General features: G+C 52.9%; 6 protein-coding genes across 6 annotated transcripts; 1 reads left to right on the top strand and 5 right to left on the bottom strand.

Moving 5' to 3' along the window:
* Nucleotides 1-2,009: 2,009 nt before the first annotated feature.
* On the top strand, nucleotides 2,010-4,274 carry TRAVEDRAFT_53581 (uncharacterized protein; the record flags this gene model as incomplete). The annotated part of the gene is made up of 22 exons (XM_008046527.1): nucleotides 2,010-2,098; nucleotides 2,147-2,225; nucleotides 2,303-2,316; nucleotides 2,365-2,412; nucleotides 2,477-2,533; nucleotides 2,593-2,602; nucleotides 2,670-2,687; nucleotides 2,740-2,765; nucleotides 2,849-2,874; nucleotides 2,925-2,959; nucleotides 3,017-3,041; nucleotides 3,094-3,105; nucleotides 3,163-3,178; nucleotides 3,235-3,277; nucleotides 3,337-3,437; nucleotides 3,495-3,541; nucleotides 3,594-3,606; nucleotides 3,659-3,686; nucleotides 3,743-3,800; nucleotides 3,852-3,876; nucleotides 3,932-4,070; nucleotides 4,143-4,274. The coding sequence occupies 22 exons, from the start codon at nucleotides 2,010-2,012 to the stop codon at nucleotides 4,272-4,274; spliced, it is 1,041 nt and encodes a 346-aa protein (XP_008044718.1).
* A 432-nt stretch (nucleotides 4,275-4,706) lies between these two features.
* On the bottom strand, nucleotides 4,707-6,871 carry TRAVEDRAFT_53580 (uncharacterized protein; the record flags this gene model as incomplete). Its single annotated transcript, XM_008046526.1, has 17 exons — nucleotides 4,707-4,835; nucleotides 4,891-5,008; nucleotides 5,067-5,091; nucleotides 5,152-5,209; nucleotides 5,274-5,301; nucleotides 5,353-5,481; nucleotides 5,537-5,675; nucleotides 5,948-5,972; nucleotides 6,029-6,066; nucleotides 6,116-6,141; nucleotides 6,205-6,230; nucleotides 6,282-6,309; nucleotides 6,373-6,429; nucleotides 6,485-6,526; nucleotides 6,580-6,593; nucleotides 6,648-6,726; nucleotides 6,783-6,871. 17 exons carry the CDS (start codon nucleotides 6,869-6,871, stop codon nucleotides 4,707-4,709), a joined length of 1,050 nt encoding a protein of 349 aa, XP_008044717.1.
* Nucleotides 6,872-7,919: 1,048 nt separating this feature from the next.
* Nucleotides 7,920-10,171, bottom strand: TRAVEDRAFT_53579 (uncharacterized protein; the record flags this gene model as incomplete). Its single annotated transcript, XM_008046525.1, has 19 exons — nucleotides 7,920-8,042; nucleotides 8,110-8,221; nucleotides 8,280-8,289; nucleotides 8,366-8,423; nucleotides 8,483-8,510; nucleotides 8,559-8,571; nucleotides 8,642-8,688; nucleotides 8,748-8,848; nucleotides 8,910-8,952; nucleotides 9,005-9,020; nucleotides 9,081-9,092; nucleotides 9,151-9,175; nucleotides 9,239-9,246; nucleotides 9,324-9,349; nucleotides 9,419-9,444; nucleotides 9,500-9,517; nucleotides 9,576-9,585; nucleotides 9,647-9,703; nucleotides 10,083-10,171. 19 exons carry the CDS (start codon nucleotides 10,169-10,171, stop codon nucleotides 7,920-7,922), a joined length of 822 nt encoding a protein of 273 aa, XP_008044716.1.
* Nucleotides 10,172-11,282: 1,111 nt separating this feature from the next.
* On the bottom strand, nucleotides 11,283-13,509 carry TRAVEDRAFT_24458 (uncharacterized protein; the record flags this gene model as incomplete). Its single annotated transcript, XM_008046443.1, has 18 exons — nucleotides 11,283-11,417; nucleotides 11,479-11,593; nucleotides 11,651-11,675; nucleotides 11,731-11,882; nucleotides 11,926-11,938; nucleotides 12,007-12,053; nucleotides 12,108-12,208; nucleotides 12,359-12,374; nucleotides 12,434-12,481; nucleotides 12,504-12,528; nucleotides 12,672-12,697; nucleotides 12,772-12,797; nucleotides 12,850-12,940; nucleotides 13,001-13,057; nucleotides 13,112-13,153; nucleotides 13,205-13,251; nucleotides 13,292-13,370; nucleotides 13,424-13,509. The coding sequence occupies 18 exons, from the start codon at nucleotides 13,507-13,509 to the stop codon at nucleotides 11,283-11,285; spliced, it is 1,131 nt and encodes a 376-aa protein (XP_008044634.1).
* Nucleotides 13,510-21,448: 7,939 nt separating this feature from the next.
* On the bottom strand, nucleotides 21,449-21,728 carry TRAVEDRAFT_53577 (uncharacterized protein; the record flags this gene model as incomplete). The annotated part of the gene is made up of 2 exons (XM_008046524.1): nucleotides 21,449-21,565; nucleotides 21,645-21,728. 2 exons carry the CDS (start codon nucleotides 21,726-21,728, stop codon nucleotides 21,449-21,451), a joined length of 201 nt encoding a protein of 66 aa, XP_008044715.1.
* A 1,304-nt stretch (nucleotides 21,729-23,032) lies between these two features.
* Nucleotides 23,033-25,247, bottom strand: TRAVEDRAFT_53576 (uncharacterized protein; the record flags this gene model as incomplete). Its single annotated transcript, XM_008046523.1, has 22 exons — nucleotides 23,033-23,113; nucleotides 23,173-23,320; nucleotides 23,372-23,396; nucleotides 23,451-23,508; nucleotides 23,568-23,595; nucleotides 23,657-23,669; nucleotides 23,729-23,775; nucleotides 23,836-23,936; nucleotides 24,003-24,045; nucleotides 24,104-24,119; nucleotides 24,177-24,188; nucleotides 24,245-24,269; nucleotides 24,324-24,358; nucleotides 24,408-24,433; nucleotides 24,515-24,540; nucleotides 24,594-24,611; nucleotides 24,676-24,685; nucleotides 24,743-24,799; nucleotides 24,863-24,904; nucleotides 24,954-24,967; nucleotides 25,026-25,104; nucleotides 25,162-25,247. 22 exons carry the CDS (start codon nucleotides 25,245-25,247, stop codon nucleotides 23,033-23,035), a joined length of 990 nt encoding a protein of 329 aa, XP_008044714.1.
* Between the last annotated feature and the right edge of the window lie 828 nt (nucleotides 25,248-26,075).

The raw sequence follows: 26,075 nt of genomic DNA, 5'->3' as shown, positions 1-26,075 counted from the left end.
ACAGGTCACCTGATCGTTGGTCACATGCTTCATACTCACCTTAGGTACCAAACACGTACAAATAGGTACCTGGTCTGTGCGCACCTGCTCCAGTATATAGGTAGAGTAGATCCTGCACCTGTTCCCCATCTCGACCTCTTAAGTCATTGGGGACAGGTAAGCACCTCTTGTACTAGATGGCCAAGTCAATATACTTAAGTCATTGGGGACAGCTTTGGCCTTCGTCGCCGGCCTCCTCCTTGGCCTCTTTCAGGCAAGTTCCTGGCACGCCCCTGTTGCAACCCCAGACCTCTGTCGGGGTTCGCTGAAGGGTGCCTCTGCCCTGTAAGCCCCTCCCTCCCCTCTCTCACCTCCTCCCATCGTCGTCCCCGCACGGACTCGGCGTGGGCCAGCACCACCTCCGTAAGCAGGTCGGTCCGCTGTCGTCCCTCGTCCTGGGCCTCCGCGACACTTAGGACGCCGGCCGCACCCAATGGCGGAGAGGGACAGCGGCATCATGATAGCCAGCAGATGCCAGCTGCCAGAGAGCGCGGAGAACCGGGGGTCGGACATCGTTGTGCGCCACATCTTCAAGGTCTCTATCCAGACATCAGAACTCAAATAACAAAGTTAGAATTCGACAGCTCTGCTCACCAATTCAAGAAGACCGGTGTCGTTATCCGCTAGCGCTAGGGCGCTCTGCGCATTTTGGTCGGAGACAGCGGGTGCTTGTTGCCGCGCATTCAGATACCGGTACCAAGGTGGAGCCAAGCATGATAAGTGTGCCTGTTAGCATAAGCAATCCGCTTTCCCTCAGTCGCTACGGCAGCTGGAGCTGGCGAGCTCGGGTGAGAAACTTGTAGTGACGTTGATGGTTCGAGCAAGAGCACCCCGGGAGCGTCCTTTTCGACCACGATAGCCACATACTGGTACGTAGAGCTTCGGTAGACTTTGAAATCCCATCCGCACTGTGTGTTTGACAGGCTCAGTCATCGTTAAACACAGCAGCCATGTAAGGCCGCCAAGGACTCACATTCCTATGATCTGTGAGCAACAGAGGTGATCGAGGCCACATCCGCCCACTTTGTATCGGTGAGGCAAAAAAGCAAATTTTAAAGTAAGATTTTATGGCAAGAAATCTTACGTGTCAGAGCGGGAGTGAACGAGAAGGAGAAACTGCGAGGGCGGCGCCGCGGCGGACGCCATGAGCGCTTACATACTATGCTAGATTTGGATCGGGAAGCCATCGGCCCCGGTTCCTAACAAGGGCAAATAAAGCGATAACCACTGCGGTGGCGCAACGATTTCTTGTTCACTGTGCTAACATGCCATCGACAAAATCTACCTCGCCAGACCGAGAGCACAAGTCGCGTCGACATATGCAGGCCACCTGACTCATCAATAGACCTTTCTCATAGCCTACGCTGCTACGCTAACTTGTCTAGAGGCTCGCGCAGCCCATGTCGAAGCATTCGCCGTTCAAGAGCATGCTTGCGGAGCTAAGGTCGCTAATAGACATACCCACGATCACGTAAGTGATTCAGTACCTTGTCAGAATGACAACCTTGGGAAGAAGGGGGGAAACACGGGTAGCTTGCGCATAGACCGTCATATGCGCCGTACTTCGAAATTTTGACGTGGTCAGTTGGGCCGGCGTACAGTGCCCTCGGCGCATTTCCCTACATCAACGTCGCGACTAGAACCGCTGAGAACTCCTAGCCGACGCGGTCAGTAGGTTCTGTATCCATCGTAAACGAGCAACTGTCACCGGACATTAACTCCTTCCATTCATCAGATGGTATGCGAGACTGCGAGCATGGCCGCAACCCCCATCCCCCTTCTTTGTGAGATGTGTCTGCTAAGTGCGCAGCACCCCGGGAAAAAGCTTTTCTATATGAGATCTCGCTATACCAAGTCGGGAATCGTCGACTGCTCTACCTACGCTTCGCCACCTTGCTCGCGCCGCTATCCATCATCTCAACGCCCAAGTTGTTTCACTTCGGACTCACGCCGCCAAGTACTGTGTCCATATGTCATCCACCGCCGGCCCGCTTCTTGGATCGCCTCCGTATGCCACCACTTTAGGCGCAGTCGCATTGGGCGGGATTGTCGGCATGATGTACGTATGGTAATGTTGCCTGTAAGATAGACACTGACACAGTTATAGGTTATACGGAGTAACTGTACACCAGACATACAGGTACTACAGGCTCTACCCTAATGATCGGACACTTCTTAAATTTTTCGTGCGTGTCTGCTCTCTCGCGCGAGTTGCGTTCGAGTACACATCTAAGCCGCACCCTCGTGCTCACCTGGGCGACAGGTTTTCCTGATTTTGTGAGTTTTGTCCACGGATCTCTTCATACACGTCTGATATGCTTCCAGCGTCCTGGAAGCTTTCCATAGCCTTTTGTGGATCATCGCTGGGTCAGAGTCAGCCTGGGCGCAGCGCAAGCCCCTAGTTAAGAGATAGTGCTTGATACTTTATCCCATGCAGGTACCACTATCTCATCGCCGAACCGTTTAATTCTGGAAGTCTAGCAAAAGGTCACTGGTGAGCGCTACCACCCGCACGCATATAAGAGCATTCACGAAGCTCACTGCACTACCTAGGTCCGTGAGGGTACGCTCTATCTTCCCTCGTTCACCAATTCAGGTAATCATGATGTTCTCATATTCGCCGAGATCAGCTTGCCGTCATCGGCACTGTACGTCCCTCCGCGCTCGATCTCTTCTATCCCTCGTTGAATTCAGATGTAGGCGTTTACCGTTTGCACAACCCAATGGTAATAGAGCCTCCCACATTCTCGCCTCTCACGCAACCCGGCGCTGACTTCGTCTTCTCGCGTTGGCGGCTTCTCACTGGCAGTTTCTACGCTTCCCGCATTTACTTCAGTACGCATCAGGCGGTCGTGCATCGTCCGTTTTTGACTGACCTTCCATAGTTGGCCCTAAGTACAAGCGGCTTGTAATACCCGCGGTACGTTGCACGTTCAATGCGCCATCTTTTCAGCGTGACTCAACGCATACACCACAGCTTGTTCTTCTCGTTGTCAGCAAAGGTCAGTTATGGCTCTCAAAATTATGCAGTACGGCACTTGACTATCGAGATAGGATTTGCCATTGGTGAGCCAAATCGTCGTGGCCGAGCCCAGCACACGACTAACACTTCTTCTTCTGGAGCGGCCGGTGTGTCTGCGTAAGTCGAATTCGTACCTCGCAATTCGAACTATCACGCTTATCGCGCCTTATTAGTTTCAGGTTTACGCCTAGTATCGCAGACTTCCAGAGCATCAGCGTGAGTTTGACGAGATCGCTTGCCGATCGTGCATGCCATGACACCTGGGACTTGCATAGTGGCTGGTGTCCGTGTCGTACGGCCTCGCCGGGGTCACCGATGTGACTCTGGCCAGCACGCTCGTGGCCGTTTTCCGTCGCTCACGTACTGGGTCGAAGAGGTGCGTACGTTCAATATCAGACTCAGACACTCATGCTGAAATAGGGTCCCTCTGCAGAACGGATTCCGTTCTCGATACACTAATTATATACAGCATTAACACTGGTACGTCGTGGACGGTACGCGCGGCATCTACATGCTAAGTGCCACTTTCCAGGCGTCCTGACGAGGTATTGGGGTGCGGCGCCGCGTAGTGAGCCTATCTGACTCGAGTATTTCTAGCGTTTTCAGCATACTGGCTTTCATCTTCGTGAGCAGCTGCATTGCCATTCGACAATCTCTCCCGCTTACGACGCGTCCTTGCAGGCATTGATCCTGCCCGGTAATTTGATCTATGCTGGGCTGAGCATCGTCGGGACGAAGCGTAAGCATGCTGTGCTCTGTTTTTCGTGCAGAACACTGACATTTCGCGCAGTGTACGCGAACTCTGTACTCGCAGTGTGAGACTCTCCGTGGCCGCGCCGGATGCGAAGTGGACTGACCGTTTGAGACCAGACTCAACTCGCGGCGCGAAATCAACAACCGCCTCATGGACGACTTCACATCCTTCGACCTTCCCGAAATCTCCTCAGTCCAAGACGGTGCGCGGCGCCCCGAAGGAATCGTCTCCTCGCTCGTCTGGAACGCGCCTCAGGTACCTCCCCGCGGTGCTGCGCAAGTTCAATAACCGCGATCCAGTCGTCTAATGTGCTACTTGACCCAACAGCGCTCCACCTCGCTCGCAGACTACGACAGTATCTATCGATTCGAAGGGATGACCTTCGCTGCCGGCAGGGGCAGGTCTTGCGATGAGCCGGCGCAGGGCCCCAAAGAGCTGGAGGCAGGCCTGGGGGAGTGAAGTCCGAGGGTGGTGGGTTCAGTTTTGTGAACAGTGAATGATGCTGGCGTTGGACATGGTTTCCAGAATGACTGTGTATTTATGATGCGCGCGATAGGTTCCACAAGGGCACTAGTGGGCGTGAGGAGTTATATTATGGGTACTGGTGTTGTATGTAACATTCCATCTTTATATTTACAGGGGGCATTCCTCGCCGGGCCAGCCTTAACAATCCGCCGACAGGCACGCATGCGAGATACTCGGTTCCCAGACGACCAGGAAGAAGGAATATGTGAACATCGACAAGCAAAAATGAGACTGAACTCTATCAACTTACGGGGGCGACCGCAATCATTACAAACTGGTTCCAAGACAAGAGTCAGCTCGTATCCAGGTGTATGCAAATACCCATCATTGGTACAAAGACCGTAACTTCTAGTTCGTTGCTAGGTCTTACACAGTCACTGTGAGGTTCGGCTGTCTCCCCTCTCGACCCTCGGGCTTCTCCGCCTCGGCAGCGCTCGCTACAAAGCTTGCGCTTCGATTTGTGCTCATGGATTCTGTCGCACACCCGGTAGTAGGCTATTCAGGATGTCAGGGTCACGTATTGAAGCGTCTACGCGTGCACGAGACGTACCTGGTGTACGTTCCAGACCATGGACTCAACGTCGGCGCTGCTCTGCGAGGATGAGCCCTGGTCTTGGGTCGTAAAGTCATCCAGGAACTTGTTCCCAATAGACTTGCGCGAGTTCACCCTTACGAGGACGTCTGGGTCAGTTGCTGTGCTCGTCTGGGATAGAGAAACAGGCGTACACGGCGAGGACCGAGTTCGCATACACTGAGAAAATGATGAGCATGCGGTTTCGGCCGAGCACGTCCGATGAGGAACTTCACCTACATTTGGTTCCGACGATGCTCACGCCGACGTACACGAGGTTCCCGGGGAGGATAATCCCCTGGATAGGGAAGGTGTGCTGAGTCAAGTGTATCCTCTCCTAAGCACGTTGACGGAAAGCTCACGAAGATGAAAGCGAGGACGCTGAAGATGCTGCAAAGGAGATGAGTTCGCGTTCAAGACCAATGGCTGCGCACCACGGACCTCGTCAAAAGCCCTGGAATGCGCGGTGGGGTCAGCACCGTGAGCTGGTAAAAATACGGAGTAGGGCAGGAGTGGTGCATACCCGTATTGATAGTGTACTTGATGAGGGTGTCGAGGATAGAGTCAGACCTGCGCCAGGAGGCCTCAGCGAGGGGTCCTCTACTATAGCCAAGATTTCGCTCACCTCTTCAAACCAGTGCGGCTGCGATGGAGCACGAACACCAGTGCGCCGGTGAGCATGATGTCGCTCGCCACGGCAAACCCGTATCCGATTGAAATCAACCACTTCGGAAGGATTAGGCATGTCAACGATAGCGGAGCACCTAGTGTCAAAAGGTACGTGCGTTGGTTGGCTTGAAGTCAGTGAAGTACTGAGTCGGGGCAGGGAAGTATCTGTTGGCGGTGCGAAGATGAGAAGGGCGCTGCAAGGGATTGATGGTGGGCGTACGCCTCTATTCCAGCGGCTAATAAACGTGAGCTATAAGCAACATGTCGCACGAGAGGTGATCCATTGAAAACGTGCCTATCGCGAACGCTGCACGGCCCTCGTCTGCTCAGTAATGACACGCCGGCGCCGCAGTAGAAAGACGCGCACCCAGGCTTGTCACCATTGACACTACCTGCCGTGTGTAAGCGTGAGTACCGCTGCCTGATCGCGCATAGTGAGAGAACATACCACCGGGATCGCGAGCCATCGATAGTAGCGGTGTCCAACTGCTTCTTGTTACTAAAGTGATACTAGATAATATAGGGATATGCGTACGGTAGTACACGCGGTGCGCGTAGAACCTGAGGACGGAAGTGAAGGAATATCAGCCGTGAAACTGTCCAAGCTCGGTCGCTGTAACGTACGCTTGAGAGATGAAGACAGTAAGCCCCTGCAATCCACGCATCAGTTTCATGATCTATGTGTGGCCCTCAATACGCACCGTTATCAAAATTGTCAGCTTTAATGACCTATACGATGCGACATCTGATCAATGTCGTAATCAGTTAATGGCACTCGAGATCGTGGTTTACCATTCGGCATATATGAGGCCGAGGAGGTCGAATGCGTCGGTCACAAGATAATGATAGCTGCGTACACAGTTATGGTCAGAGATAGTACCTCGGTTCGCGTCCGGAAACGTACCACACGATGGTCCATAGGGCACTATGAAAGGTTTCGAAGAGCCTGCGCATCATGTCAGGCTATCCCGATACACGAGGGCGCGACATCAAACAAACAAGACGACGGTAATCTGAAGACTTCAGTCAGTCACCTTATCGGCAGTAGCTAGAGCAGCGCTGCGCACGTAAAGCTTCAAGCGAATCCCATCGTCGGCGTACACGGTGTAGTACTTGTACGCTTGATAAACAGTTATACCGTAAAGCCTAATATAGTTCGAGTCAACGAGCGATTCGGGCGATAGAAGAGACGTATTACGCACATAATTCCCACTACCAAGCCAAGGAGCACTGCACCAAGGGTAGTGTCGAAGGACGGTAGCCCAAGCAAAGAGGGAAGCGAAGGAGACATCGCGTGGGGAGGCCGCAGATCAGGGAAACGCACGGTGAGTCTTGACGATAAACAGGCGAGGTTAAGACTCGAAGCTTCCTCATCCTGCCGAGTCGGACTTAAGACATGGCGCACGTTGGCAGAGCCCCGCTAGAGAAGCCTCGAACACGGCCAAGTCTGTCCGAGCTGGCGTAACTGGACTGGCGGGCTCGAACGGATCGTCTCGAGAATCACTGCGCCGCAGTCCATGTGTCTTGCAGGGAATGCTAGGGATGGATATTCGGTTTGCCAATATCACACAGGCCGTGATGCGATCCAAGAACGTAGCGGACAGGGGACGTACCTTCGAAGGCCAGGGTGACAGCTCCTCGGAGGGAGTGGCCAAAAGCGCTGCTCCTCTCTAGAGCATCCACGAGGCTCGCACACGGTGATAAGCTTCTCTTCTCCATTCCTGCGTGCTTCCATTTTAGAATTTGATGATTACCAGTACTTGACTGTCAACCATACCACCGCCGCGGCGTGGCATTCAGGGCAAATCAGAGAGCGACGTGGCCCATAAGGATAGACGTCAGGGGCTGTAGTCGTGGCGCGAGCGGCAGCAAGCACTCGGCCGTGATCGTCCATACCAAGCAGCATCCGATATTCGAGCGACAACGACATGCGGCGGTAAAGGCGCCGGGATGTGGCGCCGAGCGTATGTCCGGTACTTGGATTGCTCTCGAGCACCCGTGGAACGCAAGTCCCGACGTCTCCTGGTTTGCACAAGTCCGTGTCTGCGTGTCATTACGAGGTACACCATCGACAGTGGCGCCCGTGTTAACTTGCCAGAAGTTATTTGGCGGGATTAGTTTGAAGGGTAATTTTCTTGTCTAGATACATGGTCCGAAGTATAAGTACTGAGCGACTCGGCGATTCATAGGTAAGCCTGAGACGTACCATGGTAGACACAACGCAAAGGCAGACCGGCCTACACGAATGATCTCCAATTATTAGCATAGATAGATGTCTGAACAATTGTACGAAGACGTCCGAATCCTGTCTGCGTCCCGTTCACCACCTATTCTCAATCCTAGACGGTCACCGTGAGATTGGGCCGCCGCGGCTTGTATTCTGTTGCAATGTCATTAGCATTCGCCACCACACTCATTTCTTGATTTGTGCTGATGGACTCCATCGTGCCAGCAGTTGTTGACTAGTCGTGAAAAAGGAAGGAAGGAAAGTCAGGGCGCATGTCGCGTCGCAGCCTGTACGTGGCGTACCTGATGCACGTTCCAGACCATGGACTCAATGTCGAAGTGGCTCTGCCCGGGCCCGACTTCGGTTGTGAAGTCGTCAAAGAACTTGTCCCCGATCGACTTGCGGGAGTTCACCCTGCCCAAATTGTCAGGGTCAGGTGTGGCGGAAGCCAGAGGTCGCAGTGCAGACTTACACAGCCAAGACTGAATTAGCATAAACTGGATCAGTGGTTAGTTTATGATGTTCCACTTTGCCGTGCACATCAGACAGCTGGCGTACGTTTTGCTCCGACGATGCTCACGCCCGGGTAGATCAGGTTACCAGGAAGAATGATGGTCTGAACGGAGAGGTGAGGATGAGTTCAACGAGGTGCTGAGCGCGGAAGAAAAAACTCACAAATACGAAGGCAAAGATGCTGACAACGCTGATTGGGGAATGAGTCCTTTTCGATGAACCATTGCGCACCGCACACCTTGTCAAGAGCCCTGGAAGGTGCGGCGAGTCGTCATATTTAGCGAGAGAGCGGAGCATGGTTACTCGGAAAGCAACGAATACCTGTGTTAATCGTATACTTGATGAGAATGCCCAGGACGGTATCAGATCTAACTCGAGAAGCTTTAGCGAGTATCCGCCATGTCACTACCGGGGTGGTGGAACTCACCTTTTGGACCCTGTGCGACTTCGTTGAAGCACGAGTACTAGAGCACTGGTCAGGATGACGTCGCTCCCAACGGCGAATCCATAGGCCACGGATACGAGCCACTTCAAAGAGTATCATATAAGAATAGGGAAGAGCTCAGCAGTGTTCAGAGAGCGTGCTTACGCTGAATTGTTCAAAGTCGGTGACATAGCGAACATCAGTGTACCTGATCACGACGTGAGGAGTGGTAATGTGTATAGTGCGCGACACAGACGTACACCTGAATTCCAGCAGCTAGAGAGCGTATTCAGCCGGATGTAAGGCGCTCACATTGAGCCGCATTCAAACACGTACCCATTCCAAATGCTGCCCATAGATAGTATGCTGAGCGATGTCAGGATGCTGCTTATATCCGAATACGCACATAGGCCAGTGCACATAAACACGCCCTACAGCGCGAACATGAGCCCTATTGCCAGATGATATAATCACGATATACTGTAGGAACGTACCACCGGGACTGCGAGCCATCTGTAGTTCCGCGGCCCGACTGATTTTGGTCACGAAGCGTCACCGGCGGTTGAGGGACCCACGTACCATGGTATACGCGGTGAGCATAGAAGCTGCAAAGTGAAACAATCAGTAGCGGGCTCTCCTCTGACAGCGTGGCCTGAGTTACGGTAGAGACGTACATCTGAGACATGAACACCATGATTCCCTGTGCCAAGACAAGTCAACTTTAGGATCCGCGCATTGTGCATAAAGCTTCAAACCGTTGTCAAAACGGTTGTCTTCAAAGGACTCAAAGTTAGTAAGCAGTTTCTCGGCATGCAAAGTCTCTGCGCTTACTCGTACAGACCTAGACATACCGCGGTAGTAACACCTAAGTATCCCGTTTGGAAGACGCTCGAGCGACTCACCAGTGGGCGTCCAAAAGGCCGATGACGTTGAACACTTCGGTGATGAGGTAATGGTAGCTGTGGATAGCGGCGCTGTCAGAACAGCGCCTCCAAATCCGCGTTGCGTGACGCACCCGACTATAATCCAAAGGGCACTATGAAGCGTCTCAAGCACCCTTGACTTCGTGTTAAGTCGTCACTCAAACGGCTCCAGTATTAGGCTCACAGTAGGACTGTGATCTAAAGACCCTCGTTAGCACACGCGTGCACGACCTTGACGGTGGTTGGGGGAGAATTTCTATGGGAAACGCACATAGACTTTTAATCCAATCCTGTCGTTTGAGTAGACCGTATAATATTTGTAGGCTTGATATATGGTCAATCCGTAGAGCCTTACACATGCCGTATTAATGAACGTGTACTAGTAGGACGAGAAACTCGAAATGAGCAGACTCACATGTTACCCACTACCAACCCGAGGAAGGCTGCGCCGAATGTACTGTCAAAGGATGGCAGGCCTAGTATATCAGATGGAGATGGTGCCATTGCGGAAAGAGGGAGAGATGAAAGAAAGGAATGCGATGGGACGTTGAAGGTCACTGAGACGGGGTTTTGTCTTATACCTGGGATTGACTGGCTTATGTTAGTAGAAACTGTAGTTCTGAGATCCCTCGTGCTGGGATTCCAGTCGTCTTTAAGACATGGCGAGCGGTGGCAGAGATCTCAGCTACGAAGCTTCGAAACTGCCAAGCGCCGCCGCTGAATCTGAGGCTTTCATAGGCGCCCTCGAACGAATCCTTTCGAGAATGACCGCCGCAGCGCATGCGACGTGATGATTGCATGCGCGCTGACATCGAAAAAGGCCAGATACCATGCGAAAATGCGAGCAACGAGAGACGTACCTTCCGAGTCGAAGGCACAGGCGACAGGTTGTCTTGATACATGACCGAGAGCGCCGCTCCCCCGTCGCACATACACGCCACCCTTAAGCTTCTTTTACTAATCCCCGTATGTTTCCATTCAGGACTTGGATGACCAGCACCTGTTGATCATTGCATCGTGTCGTGGGATGGCAAGTTCTTCCTCACAAAGTGTAACGGATACGGATGTGGTCCGTTCCTGCCGTTTGCTCATGCGGTCGTGGCGCATGCCACACTTTGAAAGAGCGTCAGATCGTGGAGTACATTGAGACGCGGCGGAACAGCTACCGGTATGTGGCACGGGGAACGAATCGGCATTTGATGTGCGCTCGAGCGACGATGGTGGCGGGTGTCAGAGAGTGTGCGAGGCTTGATGTCCGGAGGTACGGGTCCTATCACAGAGAAGATCCACTTCGTATCAAGCATAGGAAGGTTGATACGCCGTCGACAGCGGCGCCCATGCCAGATCGCTATACGAGACAGATTGAGACCAGAACCAGCTTGAAGGAGTGATCGCTTTCACATCCCGCTTACGCTTCCTGAATCGTGAGTGCCGCCGCAATCCACAGATACGCATGCGGCCGTACCTCGAGCGACACGACGCAACTAGTACCTGCAGGAAGTCGAGGCCAGAATGATTGTGGGCTCATAGCGCTGGGATATATAAATGTCCGAACATTCGTACAAAGACGTCGGCCGAGTCGAGTCTGCGTCCAGTTCGTCGTCAAATGTGAGTCCTAGACAGTCATCGTAAAGTTAGGTCGTCGCTTCTCATCCGGCTCCGCGGGCTTCTCGGTAACCGTATCTCCGCTCGCAACGAAGCTCACGCCCTGGCTGGTGCTGATCGACTCCGTCATGCCAGTAATCGTCGGCTGGGAAGGGAAGAAGGTCAAGACACACGTAGCAATGCGCCGCAGCCCGAAGATGACGTACCTGGCGCACGTTCCAAACCATGGACTCTTCGATGTCCCTGCGGCTCTGCGCGGGTACGGCTTGGGTCGTGAAGTCGTCGAAGAACTTGTTTCCGATCGACTTGCGAGAGTTCACCCTGCCGGCGTCGTCTGGTCAGATGTTGCGGCAGTCTGAGATCGCAGGGCGGACTTACACGGCGAGGACTGAGTTTGCATAGACTGAAGTAGAGGTCAGATTGTGACGCTAACGATGCGTGGCAGACACTGGCCGTACGTTTGGCTCCGACGATGCTGACGCCGGCATATACTAGGTTTCCCGGGAGGATAATCGCCTGAGCATAAGGATTGCGGTAAGCCTGTTGTATGAGCCCCGGAACGCGAAAGGACACCCACGAATATGAAGACAAGGACGCTGAAAATGCTGGTCTGGATATTAGATCTCGTTGATGCGCTGTTGCGTATCGCATACCTTGTCAAGAGGCCTGAAGTGTACGATGGGTTCCGATAATGAATGACTGGCTATGATAACATTCGTGCACACGGAACATACCGGTGTTGATTGTATACTTGATCAGGATGTCGAGGATCGTGTTAGACCTAGTTCGCAATGTCTTAGCGGCTAATGTCTCCTGCCACGATAATGGAAATCACCGCTTCGATCCAGTACGACTTCGCTGAAGCACGAACACCAATGCTCCAGTCAAGATGATGTCGCTCGCGACTGCAAAGCCGTACGCTACGGACACGAGCCACTTCGAGTATATATATGTCAGATGGTGACGTGCCGGTGAGGATTGGAGTGGTACGTACACTGACTCGCTTGAAATCGGTTATGTACTTGGTGGTTGTGTACCTGATGAAGAGCTGAGAAGGGTATCGCGTCGCGCACGACACTGACGTACGCTTTGACTCCAGCAGCTAGAAAGCGTACTCAGTTAGCCTTATAGCGCTCAAATTGGACTTATGCGGACACGTACCGATTGCGAATGCTGTTTGTCCGTGCGATGCTCAGCCATGTCCCGGCGCTGTTGGAGAAGGAACACGCACATAGGCCCGTGCACATGGATATGACCTAGAGCGTAGGCGTGAGAATTCTTGCTGAATGTGAATCGTGACAAAAGAGCCTACCGCTGGGATTGCAAGCCACCGATAGTAACGGGGTCCAACTGATTCGACTCAGCCAAACCCCTCTAGCGAGCCCGGGGACACACATACCATTGTATACGCGATGCGCATAGAACCTAGAAAGGTAAAGCATCGTTGCCCCCGACCATTAGTCCCGCGCGGACAGTTCATCCCGACTACGGCGACATACGTTTGAGATATGAACACGGTGAAACCCTGGACATCAAAAAATCAGTTTCGGTATCCGCGCCCCGTGTATGAGGCTTACCGTTGTCAAAACGGTCAACTTCGTTGGGAAAACGAGGCAATCAGTAAGAAACTTTGCCAGAAACAATATCTCGGCACCTACTCGTACGGACCTAGAACACGGCGAAGTGTAAGCGTCGAGCTTATATGCGGATACTGAAAGCGCAGCTCACCAGTGGGCATCCAACAAACCAATGACGTTGAAAGCTTCAGTGATGAGGTAATGGTAGCTACAGGAATAGGCGTGGTGAGAGCGTATCCCTAAAATCCGTTGGGCGACGTACCTGACTACAATCCATAGGGCGCTGTGAAACGTTTCGAACGCCCTTTATCGTCGCGTTAGTCGATCATAAGAGCTATTGGCATGTCATGCGCACAGGATAACCGTAATCTGGGGGGCCTCGTTAGCGCATGCGGACGCAACCTCGACAACAGCGGGAGAAGAGGCTCCGAGTAATACGCACGAAGACTTTGAGGCCGATCCTGTCGTGCGGGTACACTGTATAGTATTTGTACGCTTGGTAGACCGTTAACCCGTAAAGCCTTGCACGGGTTGCATCAGTGAACGTGAAGGGTGAGAGAAGGGGTGCACGTACATGATGCCCACCACCAACCCGAGGAAGACTGCGCCTATTGTACTGTCAAAAGACGGAAGGCCGAGAGTCTCAGGAAGAGATAGCATCGTAATCTGAGAGAGAGAGGAAAATGTAGGAGGGCAGCGAGGTCCCGAAGGTCAGCTCGGCGGGATCTTCTCTTGCCCCTCAGGCTCGCGAGGCGTATATTAGAGCGAATTTTGAAAGGGAGACTCGAGAAGCGTTGAGCACACGACCCAGCCTCGGACGTGGTGGAATCGCGGGCTTGATGAACGGAGCGTTCCGAGAAGCGTAACCACACCTGACTCGACGTAGACGTAGCGCAGGGAATGCGATGTGATTACTAGTATACAGAAATACACCTGTAACGCCGTGTCAAGCAGCGCATAGGACGGTGCGTCAATACTCCGAGAGGAGACGTACCGCGATAGGCTACATGAGCACATAAAGCCCCGCACAGCCGCCAGATAACCTGGGGATAGGCGCAAACGCCGATCCCGTGCAACCTCGGGGCCTTTATATCGCGAGCTTCTTTCCCTATTTCCGGCGGGATTCCATGCTTGATTCTAATACAGATTGTCAGTACAGGTCGCAGGCTGTCCGCCTTACAGCACGGGCAATCATCACCGGATCGGAGAGAAGCTGAAGAACAAGTATCGAGAACGCGCGGAATCCCTTAGATAGCATCGCCTGTGGTTTGTATTCGGAGCGCGAGTCGGTTACGAGAATGGGGGCGTTCATTTCCCGAGCCTGAGGGAGGTGCGGTGGTCAGATCCTCTCGGTTAAGCTCTTCCATTCTTCGAGCCTCAGGGCGCTGCAGAAGTAGACAGATGCCTGATGTCGTGCGCCGCCGAGCGAGATGCCTAGGTGTCGTCAAGCGTAGCTCCATGGTAGAGGCAATGCTGTCCAGCGATTCCAATTCTCACTGCAGGACGAAGAGAGTGAGAGGAGGCGGAGCGGCAGGACGTGGCGGCATGAGCGCTTGAGCGTTTACCACGCCCCGCATTTGGCTGTTTGTTGCTGTTAGGATCGGAAGCTATTGCCTTCCCGATTCCGATCTCGAGCGTCGGGCCACTACCGCTATGTTTACTGCTTCATACACTGTGCCAGTGAACGCGAATAGCTGATACATAATCTAGTTCAACCGTCCATCACATCAAAAACTGCATAATATCCAGGTAATGACAAGATGTAGGTATCTGAAGCACTAGTCTAGCCTTACTGTCATGCGGCTGTGAATATCTCTCCATCGACTCTTGGAACGCCGTTACGCGCAGGTGCTTTCACATCCCAATCCTGGTCACGTGTTCACTTCCTGGCACAAATGTTAGGTCTTGGTTCTGCATAGTCGACGTCTCCGATGCGAACGAGTACGGCTAGATATTTCGAACATAAGATATCAGGGAGTTCGCGATACCGCCACATCTCGCACCTGAGGAGTGTTGAACACCATAGACTCACAGTCCCCTCCACTTCTGAGCGGCGGTCGCTCGGAGGGTGAACCTGCTGCACGGCCTCCCATGATCGAGAAGTCATCTACCAGAAACCGGTCGTCGATCGAGCGTCTGGAGTTCAGGCTAAGGAAGGCCGTGAGGATGCGAGAATTCGGAGAGAAAAAAGTCGTCGTACAGAGCTAGCACTGAGTTTGCGTACACTACAAAGCAGGTGAGCGCCCCAAAACAGACGGTCGTTCGTCGAATCGACGTACACTTGGCGCCTACGATGCTCACGGCGGCATAGATCAGATTTCCCGAGATGATGAGGGCCTATAATCCGCGTAGTGAGTACACGGACACATAAGATAGCGAGTTAGGCATGCACTCACGAAGATGAAAGCAATGACACTGACAATGCTGAGATGTTTCATGTTAGCGACGCCATACTTTGCGTGCCACTTTATGCAGCTGGTATCTCATACCTCGTCAGTAAACCTGTACAACAAGTAAGCTTGTCAGTTCAGCTCCCGTACGACGCCTCCTTTTCATACCAGTGTTGACCGTATACACAATCAGGATATCCACCACGGGGCCCATCCTAGAGTAGGCTCAGATCTAGCCTTGAGGTGACGGTTTCGGTGCCCCACCCTCACCTCTTTGAACTATTGATCCGGGACTTTTGCAAAACAAAGACAAGCGCGCCTGTCAGGATAACATCTGTCACCACGGCAAACCCATATGCTATGGATACAAGCCACTAAGGGACAGAAATTACTTCTGACTCGGCCTGGAGCACAGCGGCAGGACACGTACGCTGATATTCCGCAAGTCCGCGAGTAGAGGGCCAGATACGAAGCTGAAAACACCTGGATAAGTGCGACGTGGATGGCTAATGGCAAAGAAGTGGGCTTACTCTACAATCCCTGCAGCTACATCGAAACAGATTTCGAGTAAGAAATGGTCGTAGGACACCGGAGCGAGCTTTCAGGTTCTCACCAACTCCGAAACCTGAGTAAGGAGGGGCGTGTTAGCAATGCATGCGACGTCAGCGCGGTGTGGCGTACCGAATCCTACCAGCATCGTCACGATCTGTATAGCAGATTGAGTTCAATACTCCGATTCCAACTTGAGATGTCGATGGCGCTTACCGCAGGTATAGCAAGCCACCAATATTGAGAGCCGACTGAGATTGACGATCAGATCTTATCCACCAGCGGAAAGGGAGTGCGTACGGAGGAAAACACGCCGTGCGTAGAAACTACATGCACCGGTTAGTAAAGGCGGATTTCCTCGTGAAGACAAGACATATCAAATGACCTTTGACAAATCAAGACCACTATTCCCTGACAACAGTAGCCCTCCCATTCAGTAGTGCACGCTTTCGAAGCAAAATACGCGCTCACAGTTATCAGGAAAGTCATCTAGCAAGTCGCGAGGCTGTTAAGCTGTCTCGAAGCCCGAGTATGTGAAACGAAATTCCACGCACGCGTACAGACCTAGTTTCGTGCCTCGGATGTGAGCTAGTATCTTTCAAGACTAATCGAACAATCTCACCAGTGACCTTGGGCGATCTTGATCGGGTCGAAGGCGCAGGTGATAGCGAAATGATAGCTACAATAGGCGATTACTGTCAGAGCCCAATCCACATTATCAAAACTGTCTTTGCCTCACATAACGATCATCCACACCGCCGTATGGACCGTCTCGAAGACGCTGATAGACCAAAATGTCAACACCTACGTGGGGGAACGGTGCGGGAACAGTGCATACAGGATTATCAGCACCTGACAATGTGGATTCAGGCTGAGTGTCCGGTGATCAGGAACCGGGGAAAGACGTACTAGAGATTTCAAGAATATCCGGTCCTCAGGGTAAAGCTTGAAGTACCTATACGTCTGATGTACGGTGAGGCCATAGAGCCTTTCCGGCGACATGGTCACGGTGTTTAGCATGCCGACAGCAGTGCGGGGCGGCGGAACATACATAGAACCTAGGATTACTCCAAGGAGCACCGCGCCTAGATTGCCGTCCAGCGGGGGAATCCCCAAAATTTGAGGCAGAGACACCATTGAAGCTTGTCAAGGTCGAGTGAGCGAGCAGATGCGTCTGGATGAAGAATTAAGCTTCTCAGTTGGATCCTCGAGTGAGATATAGCTACAATGTGGGATGAGCGTGCGGCATGGACGCACTGGATGACACGTCGACAGCTTCGAGCAAGATACTGCTCCCGCTGCATCTTGTGGGCGAGTAACGCTGTGCTCCGAGTCCGGCGCCGCTGCCCGCGAGGAATGGAAGACACTCTGAACGGAAATGCGTATCCGCCGGCCCCAAAATACTCTATAACGTATTCACGCTATTAGTACGCACTCGCGGATTGAAGGGGTTCGACGGTGAGCTGAAAGCGCAGGTGTTGTATCTCATGATGAGTACAACAACGGGTTGGGCGTACGAGGGTGAAGGCAATGTGAAGGGCTTGGATTCTGGAGCGGTGCATGAAGGTCTGAGTTCCACACGTCAGCTATAGCCTCCGGCTCCCCGTGTGCGCAGCCTTCCCGATCACGTACCTATAGCTACTATCCCGAGAGCTGCGGCAAAAGATCACGACGTCTGTAACCTAAGTAGCCCTTCTTCTACGCGTATACGCTTCGGGACCACATCGTGAGAGCAGACCAGGTCGGGCTTGCGGGGAGAGCTTCGTTGGCGTGCGGGCTACCCCGATAGCGTATAGACATCAGATGGAGCAGATAGTTGCAGATCACGGGCAGGAAGTATGTAGAGCATCTGCATCACGTCTACGTGTTGATCGTAAGTCGAGGATGTATTAGGTTTTGTTCTTAGCGCGATCTTCCATGCCTGTCCCCCTCCGGCAGTGATTGCGTCCATTCCTGAGGTATTAGGTTCAATTAACGCGTGTACCTGAGGGGTCTAGCACGAGTCGCTTACTTTCAAGTATAGCACTGTATTTTCTGGCGGAGGCGACGTGGCAGGTACCTTAGGGAGCGGAGCGGCCGGAGTCAAGACGCCTGGAGACGGCGAGCGTTGAGCGTCTATCTGTACCCTGCATTTGGGTATTTGTACCTGTTAGGATCGGACGCTATCGCCTTCCCGATGCGAATCTCAAGCCAGGCGTCGGCGAGAAGTCCGACCACTGACTATGGCACCAGGTAACGTCGAATTCGTGCACTCATCATCGGAAATCAGTAGGAGAAATTGATACATAAATATCCAGACTCGTCGACCAGCAAATCGGCTGCTTTGCAATGCTGAAGGACAAGACACATCGCAGACCTCTGGCCCGGTACGGGTTCACTGACCACGTATAATACTTATGCTACTCCGACAAGCTACGCCCCGTTGACGCACACTGTCGTTCACATTCTGGCCCCTGCCTCGCTTTCGCTTACAGATGCAAATATGAGGCTTTGAGTGCGTACGGCCGACGGTTTCGGGTATACCTAGGTAAGTCGTTTAGTTGCCAGGGGCCCATTACTTCGGACAGACGAGAAATCACGTACCGCAGGAACAGCGTGCGTGACAGATTCAATGTCTCCTTCTACCGGCTGAGGTTGCTGCCCTGAGGGCGCGTTGTCCAAGGACGCAAGGCTGAAGGATGAGAAGTCATCCAGGAACCGATCGTCGATTGAGCGTCGCGAGTTGAGTCTAGTGCAAGTCGTGGTGGTGAGTATGCGACTTAGATCTCAAAATGAGGAAGAAATCGTACACAGCTAACACGGAGTTAGCGTATACTGTGAGTCAGGTCAGCGTCTCCGATATGGTCGTCGCTCGACGTGCAACGCACATTTGGCGCCCACTATACTAACAGCCGCATATATCAGGTTCTCCGGCATGACGAGAGCCTAGTATTATAAGCCCCTTCAGTGAAAGATCGACGTGTGCGAGGAATAAACACGAACGAATACGAAGGCAACTATGCTGACAATGCTGGGGTGTTTCATGTAAGCAGCCTCAACGACCTACGAGTCCCGCCCGCCGGAATGATCTCATACCTTGTTAGCAGGCCTGTGAGTGTGTAGCGAGGTTTGGTCAGTTCAACGCATGCGGCGGATTATACTGGCGTACCGGTATTGATCGTGTATATTATCAGCGTATTGAGGATGGAATCCGTCCTAGACAAACGAGGCTCAGTGTCTGATGTAACGAAGCCAGTATACCTGTCTCCCAGGCTCCCAAAACGTACCTCTTAGAGCCAGTACGAGACGCGTGAAGTACAAAAACGAGCAAGCTTGTCAGGATGATGTCGGTTCCCGCTGCCAGCCCATATGCTATAGAGACGAGCCACTAGTATAGATGAGAGCATGAGACCAAATCTTGATATATGCAGCGGAAAGCGACTCACACTGATATGTTGCAGGCCGGAAAGGTTCGCGGCAGTTATGAAGCTGAGGCAGATTCAATTAGCTCGCCAAATATGGCAGGACACGTCGAGATAGACGTACGCTTCGATTCCAGCAGCTATGACAACCACCCTTCACATGAGCAATGCGCATAGAAGCTGCAGAAAGCCTCTTACCGGCTGCGAAGCCTGAGTAAGAAGAATAATGTTAATTCTGCCTGCATTTTCAACACCTAGTGACTTACCCAACGATTCCAACATCGACACAACCTGTTACCACGCACAGTGCAGATCCTTGTCATATACGGTAACAACAACTCGAAGGGTTAATCCCACTTACAGCAGGTATGACAAGCCAACGATAGCGAGGGCCGACTATATTTAGCCATTAGAAGGGTAACCAGGCCGCGCGAGGTGTATATACGCACGGAGGAATACCCGGCGCGCATAGAAACTACATGCAAATTAAAATGTGAGGACGAGCAAGGAATGGAGGAAACTACGTTGCGCTTACCTTTGACAAACGAAGACGGCCAGACCCTGCAGCACCTTCGGCTGAGTGACATCCCGCCGCGGAGACGTACTCTGCTTACAGTTATGAGGAAGGAGAACTAGCAAGACTCAGCCGTGAGATCATGATATCTGAGATGTTGATGCGAACTAAGTTGTGATGTACCTGCACAGACCTAGCATAGCAAAATGAGTATAAGACGGTGCCTGTCTTGAATCTGAGGGGAAGCGCACCAATGTCCGCGAAAGATGTCGATGAAGTTGAACGCCTCTGTGATAGAATAATGGTATCTATCGCGAGGGGGCTACAATCAGTACTTTCTGGACCTGCCACATCGACAGAGTGTCCTTGACTCGCATGACAATGATCCACGCTACGGTGTGTAGCGTCTCGAATACACTAGAGTGCGGCAAAATGAGCAATCATTTACAGGCCCTCTGCGGAGTGAGCACGTACAGGATTGTGAGTATCTGGCGCATTCCTGTAAGCTTAGCATGGGTTTGATGCCAGACTCCAGAAAGCGACGTACAAGTGACTTCAAATACCACGGATCCTTCGGGTAGAGCTTGAAGTATCTGCATGTCTGATGTACAGTCAAGCCATACAGCCTTAAACGAGTTACCGTCAAACATGAATTAGTAATCCGCCAAAATGAATATTCAGACGGGGAACTTCGACGTACATGGAGCCTAGGATTACGCCGAGGAGCACAGCGCCGAGGCTGTTATTGAGCGATGGAGTCCAAATTCCGAGGATCTGAAGTATAGATGACATCAGATCTTGGTAGAAGGTCGATGATGAAGCGACTGCTCGCAGATGAGGTAGATGAAGCGGGAAATTTGGATACTCAGTCAGGTAGTAGACGATATATAGCCGTGGTGTAAGTGCAGAACTGCGTAGCGACTATTACCACAGATGATACGCCACCAACTTGAAAGCGTACTGGCGACGCCGTATCTTGCGGCAAGTGAGCGATGAGAGATGCTATGTTAGAAACTGTCATGTGCAACGTACCGAAAGAAAGGAGACATAAGGTGCAGCCGCGAGCACCCGAAGGATATTGTGGATATGCTAGGATGCACATATGCGTAGTAAACATCTAGGCTCGTTAACCAGCACTCTAGTTCTGCAGAAGACAGTCGTGCCTTCAGTAAACATCAAACATTGGGACCATAGAGGATGCAGGAAAACTTGCCTGCACTACGCGGCATCATTACGCAGAAACGACCGCCGTCCGCAACCGCGAACTGTCAGCGCTGTATTGAAGGACGAACATGGCAGCGAGTCTCGCACGAGAAGATAGAGATACCGCGTACCAGTAGGGGACTCATATTCGGATATGGCCGCGCGTGTGACGGTTGGCAGCAGTAGTGGGCCGCACAGCAATGATCAAAGTTCTACACATGAGCTACTGCCTCCGGCTCCCCGCAGGCGCAGCCCTCACGGGTACACGCGCAACGCTACAAGTTATCCGACAGCCACCACGGAACTTGCTCCTGGGCTCAAGTGATGTTTGTGAGCCTTGTCTGCTCAAATACGCTTGGGGATAGGTGCGAGGGCGCTACGCCAGCGGGACTACATTACAGTTGGATAACGACGAAACCAAATCCCGGGAAATGGTGCAGGCCCTACAGCGGCGCGCGTCCATGCTATTCAGCGCCAGTGTCGTGCCCGGTTTGATTGACAGAATGAGGGCCTACTGAATTTGTGCAGGCACGTCTCCGTGTCTAGTACACCCCTCCGGACGCGGCCTTCTGCTCCCACTTTTCGGCACCCTCGTCCTCGAGCCAGTTGCCCGTGCGCGGGTCGCGCTCGAAGTCGCCGTCGCGGTACCCGTAGCGCGTCTGCAGGAGCACGGTGCAGCAGCGGGTTCCTGAGCTCGGGGTCCATGCGGATGCTCTCCCCAGGGTGGTAACTACCCACGCCGTGGCGCGAGACTCGGAGGCTCTCCTCGAACAATGCCTGCTCGAATGTGCACCCGCAGTTAAGGTATCCGGGGGGCGCCATGCGGGGCGGGTACCTGCGGCGCTCCCTGCGCGACTCATGCCACACGCACAAGGCGTTGCCCGCGCGGTTCGGAGAGCAGAACGTCCGAACACGCGCTTCGGTGCGCTCATCCCAATCCTCGTCGAACGCCTGTATTGTGGCTACGGCATGGGATATAGGGTTGGGAGCCCGCCGGCGTATACGCCATGCGATATTCCGCTTTGAGCTCCTAGATCCTCATGCGGGACGACTCGCTGACGATCTCAAGTTGGCAGATGCAATGCTGGAGGCAGCGGTTTTCCTCCTCGAGCTTCTCGGGGGTAGTTCTACGCGAGGACTGCATCAGCGCGGGCATCGAAGAAGGCGAGATAATCACCGCCGCCGCACCAGAAAGCGGAGTTGGATTTTGTTTTCCCCGGTCCTGCGAGTACGCGCACAGTTCAGGGAAATCAGAGGTAAGTGCGGAGGATGTCTCCTGGGAGGCATACATGTTCATGCTGGCATACTAAGAGAACGACGCGAAGGCATCCGACGGACTGGCCTAGTTAACCTGATCGAGGTATGCAATGCTTGGGTACTGGGGTTTTGCGACGATGGCTCCAGAAATCGAGGTGGATGTAAGGGAAGGGTCCACGAGGCCAGCTCGGACGGAAGTGTCACAGACGTGCGCGGCTGGACACCAATCTGGGTGTGGCCGATCGCATCAGACAGACGCGACATCGAGTTCAAATGGGGGCACATTCCCAACTAGAAGCAGGACTGCACGCGACACTACGCCTCGACCTGGAATATAGGGTGAGGATGCGTGTATGAACAGCCGCCCGAGCTCCATACCTGAGGGAAGCCACCCGCATATGCGAGGGCGGCCGAAAAAAACACTCGCTTCTGAGATATCAGCTCCAGTTAAGTCCTTCGACTGAACAGACTTGTATGAGTCGCTTACCTTCCAAATCAACACTGTGTTTTCACGCGGCGGGATGGCGGTAATGAGCGTACGTGACGCCAGGCCACGAGCGCTTACTATGCCCCGTATCTGCGTGTTTGTGCATGTTAGGATCGGAAGCTAACGACTTCCCGACGCAGATCTTGGTCGCCTTCGAGTCCCTGTCAACCAGCGCGAGAGCTCTTATTCGTACGAATTCTGGCAGACGCATCTAACGGGTTCACCAGATAAACAGTCCATCGCTTTGAAATATGAGTTTATACCAGACACGGACACACCGCAGGTGTCTGAAGCATCGGTACAGACTGCTGAATCACTGGCAAGCCGCTGCGACCCTTCCGAAGCCCTCAACGAGCACGTACTATCACCTCCGAGCCTATCCCTACTTTCCTTCAAATGCTGACGGCGTGATCAAGTCCTGTGTACGTAGAGTCGACGTCTCCGACCGTCCGCCCAGATATTGCTACGTAGGCCAGAAATCAGGTCAGAGGGATTTCATAACCTAGCCCCCAGATCACGCACCTCAGGGACGTTGTACACCATAGACTCGAGCTCAATCACATGAGCCTGTTGCGGATGCGCAGAGGGTGCACCGTTCGCATTGGCCCCAAGACTGAGGGGCGAGGAGTCATTGATGAGCCGGCCACCGATTGAGTGCCGGGAGTTCAGGCTGACGCAGGTCATGAGAACACAAAAACGGGGAAGGGGGAAGGTGACGTACGCAGCCAGAATCGAGTTCGCGTAAACTATGTAAAAAGTCAGGCATGATCCCCGGAAATGCTCTCTGCGCATCGACGCACGTTTGGTACCCACGATGCTGACGGCGGCATAGATCAGGTTGCCCGGGATGACGATGGCCTACGGTTTGCAAATTCAGCGCGGACCCAGAGTGACGAACAGGTTAGGTGTGATCTCACGAAAATGAAAGCAGCCGTGCTGATGATGCTGTAGTGTCTCGTATTAGCGGCGCATCGTACAGGTTCTTCGAGAAAGGTGGTCCGCATACCTCGTTAGCAAACCTGTTCAGCGACCAAGCTCATGAGCCAAACTATGATTGCAATGCGGTTGGACCACGTACCAGTATTGATCGTGTACAAAATCACAGTATCAACAGTGGAGTTCCCTCTAGAGCAGATTGAGGCTCGGTATCTAGGGCCGCAAACGTAAACATCACTGGAAACTCACCTTTTTGAATCAGACTTCCACTTGTAGAGAACGAATATGAGCGCGCTTGTAAGGATGATGTCCGTGGCCACCGCAAAGCCGTAGGCAATAGATACCAGCCACTAGTGAGGATGGCCTGCATTAGACTTGGTCTCGACTCTCAGCGAGCGCGGCGACCGAGTACCCACGCTGATATGCTGCAGGTCAACGATAAAAGGCGTAGCCAGGAATCTGTGAATAATTAGATTAGTTCGAAAAGGAGCAATGTGCTACAAAGCAGAGGACCCACGCTTCAGTTCCCGCAGCTGTAGTGAATCTGACATGAGAAATCAAATCTTAATGTATTACCGCGGGACCCTTACCGATTGCAAAGCCTGATTATCGAGTCCTATGTTACCATCCTACAAGAGACCGACATATGATGACATACCTATTCCTACAAGCATTGATATGGCCTGTACCTAACTCTGTAACGTGCATGGCGTATGAGAAGGCGGGACGTCACTTACTGCAGGGACAACGAGCCAACGATAACCAGGACCGGCTGTACCAGATTGTTAGAGGATGACTGCAATGGTGAAAAGAATACGCACCGAGGAATACACGGCTCACATAGAAGCTAAACCGCGGCACACGAGACGGGAAGATGGATGCGTAAGAACCGGGATGACGCCGAGGCTGAGCAGTGGCATATGGTTACCTCTGGCATACGAAGACGGCGAGGCCCTGCATCATGTTCAGTTTCAGAACTTCAGCTCTGACAGAGAGCGTGCACTTACGGTTATCGGGAAAGTCAACTGTGACATGTAGAAACGGTCAGAACACTTTTAGGGCCCGAATAGGAAGCCAGCCGCGACGTACCCGTATAGACCTGTGGCGGCAATTTGACTGTGAGGTAGCGTTTTAGCTGACTGCTGAAGATACTTACCAATGACCGCGAAGGATGTCGGACAAATGGAAAGCGTCCGTGATGGCATAGTGGTAGCTACGGCAAAGAGGTGACTATCAGTGCTCGAGATGTAGCTGCGACGGCTTACAGATGACTTACATGACAATGATCCATACTGCGGTATGCAGTGTCTCGAATACTCTAGCGCGCCATGAGATTCATGCAGAACGATGCGTAAGATAGTACGCACAGAATTGTCAGCACCTGACAGATCCTGTTAGAGTCATCCTCGTTTAGAGAAAGAAACCCGGGATAGGCGTACTAGGAACTTCAAGATAGGCCTATCCCTGGGGGAGAGCTTGAAGTATCTATACGTCTGATGAACCGTCAACCCATACAACCTTTCCGGCGACATGTTAGTCGGTGCATCAGAAGTAGTGTCGGGGATTGGAACGTACATGGATCCGATGATCACTCCAAGGAGAACTGCGCCAAGACTGCTATCAAGCGAGGGCACCTTTAGAATTTGAGGCAGCGACGCCATTGAGGGCTGGTGAAAGACGAACGACGGCGGAGCGCAAATGAAAAGGCAAGTTGTCACTTAGGTTCTTGCGCGATTGCACGATACATATAGTTGCAGTGTGGTGTGAGCACGAGCAGCAGACACCGAGGATCATGCATCGACGGCTTCGAACGGGATACTTCTTAATATGCATCTCGTGGGTCAGGAACGCTACGACGGTCCAGTTCCATTTTGAACACTCACAGGAATGGAAGATGCTCGATTAGGCGAGGAGGCCCGCTCGCTCGCCCGGAAGTAAGGTTGGCTGGTTCATGATGCTCGTCTTGAAAGCGCGCACTGGCCTCAGGGCGGTGAAGGGCGGTTCCCAGGGTATATGTCCTGCGCGTCCGCAAATGGAACAGGTCCATCTACGTGTTTGGCGATGTGCCGCGGAACAACCACAGCAGCGGGTTACATGTGAGGCGTGAGCACATGGAACACGGAGGATGGCGGTGACGTTTTGCAGGCTCTACTCGCGAGGATCTGCTTTGCGCACGTTGAAGTAACTCTGGCTTCCCGTGCGCACAGCCTTCACCTTAAGCACATCCTGAGTGGTGCTATCCCGTGCACATACTGTAGTGCAAAAGGCCCCACGTGCCCGCTCTTAGAAACCACTTTGTGAGAGGATCTGTTCACAGAAGTAGACGAGTACGGAAAAGCTTCCTTAGTGCGCGGAGATAACGGGCGAACAGCGGTAAGAATAACTTACAGAGAGCCGGACCAGGGAGTGTGTGTAACACCGGGACAGGTACAGACAATATTCGTAAGCCGGGGACGCACCGAGTGTGGGTTTGATCCGGGAATTGTGGT

Source organism: Trametes versicolor, assembly GCF_000271585.1.
Source record: "Trametes versicolor FP-101664 SS1 unplaced genomic scaffold TRAVEscaffold_14, whole genome shotgun sequence".
NCBI classification, from domain to species: Eukaryota; Fungi; Basidiomycota; class Agaricomycetes; order Polyporales; family Polyporaceae; genus Trametes; species Trametes versicolor.
Note: the sequence above shows the minus strand (reverse complement) of the source record. Positions and strands in the feature narration are given on the sequence as shown.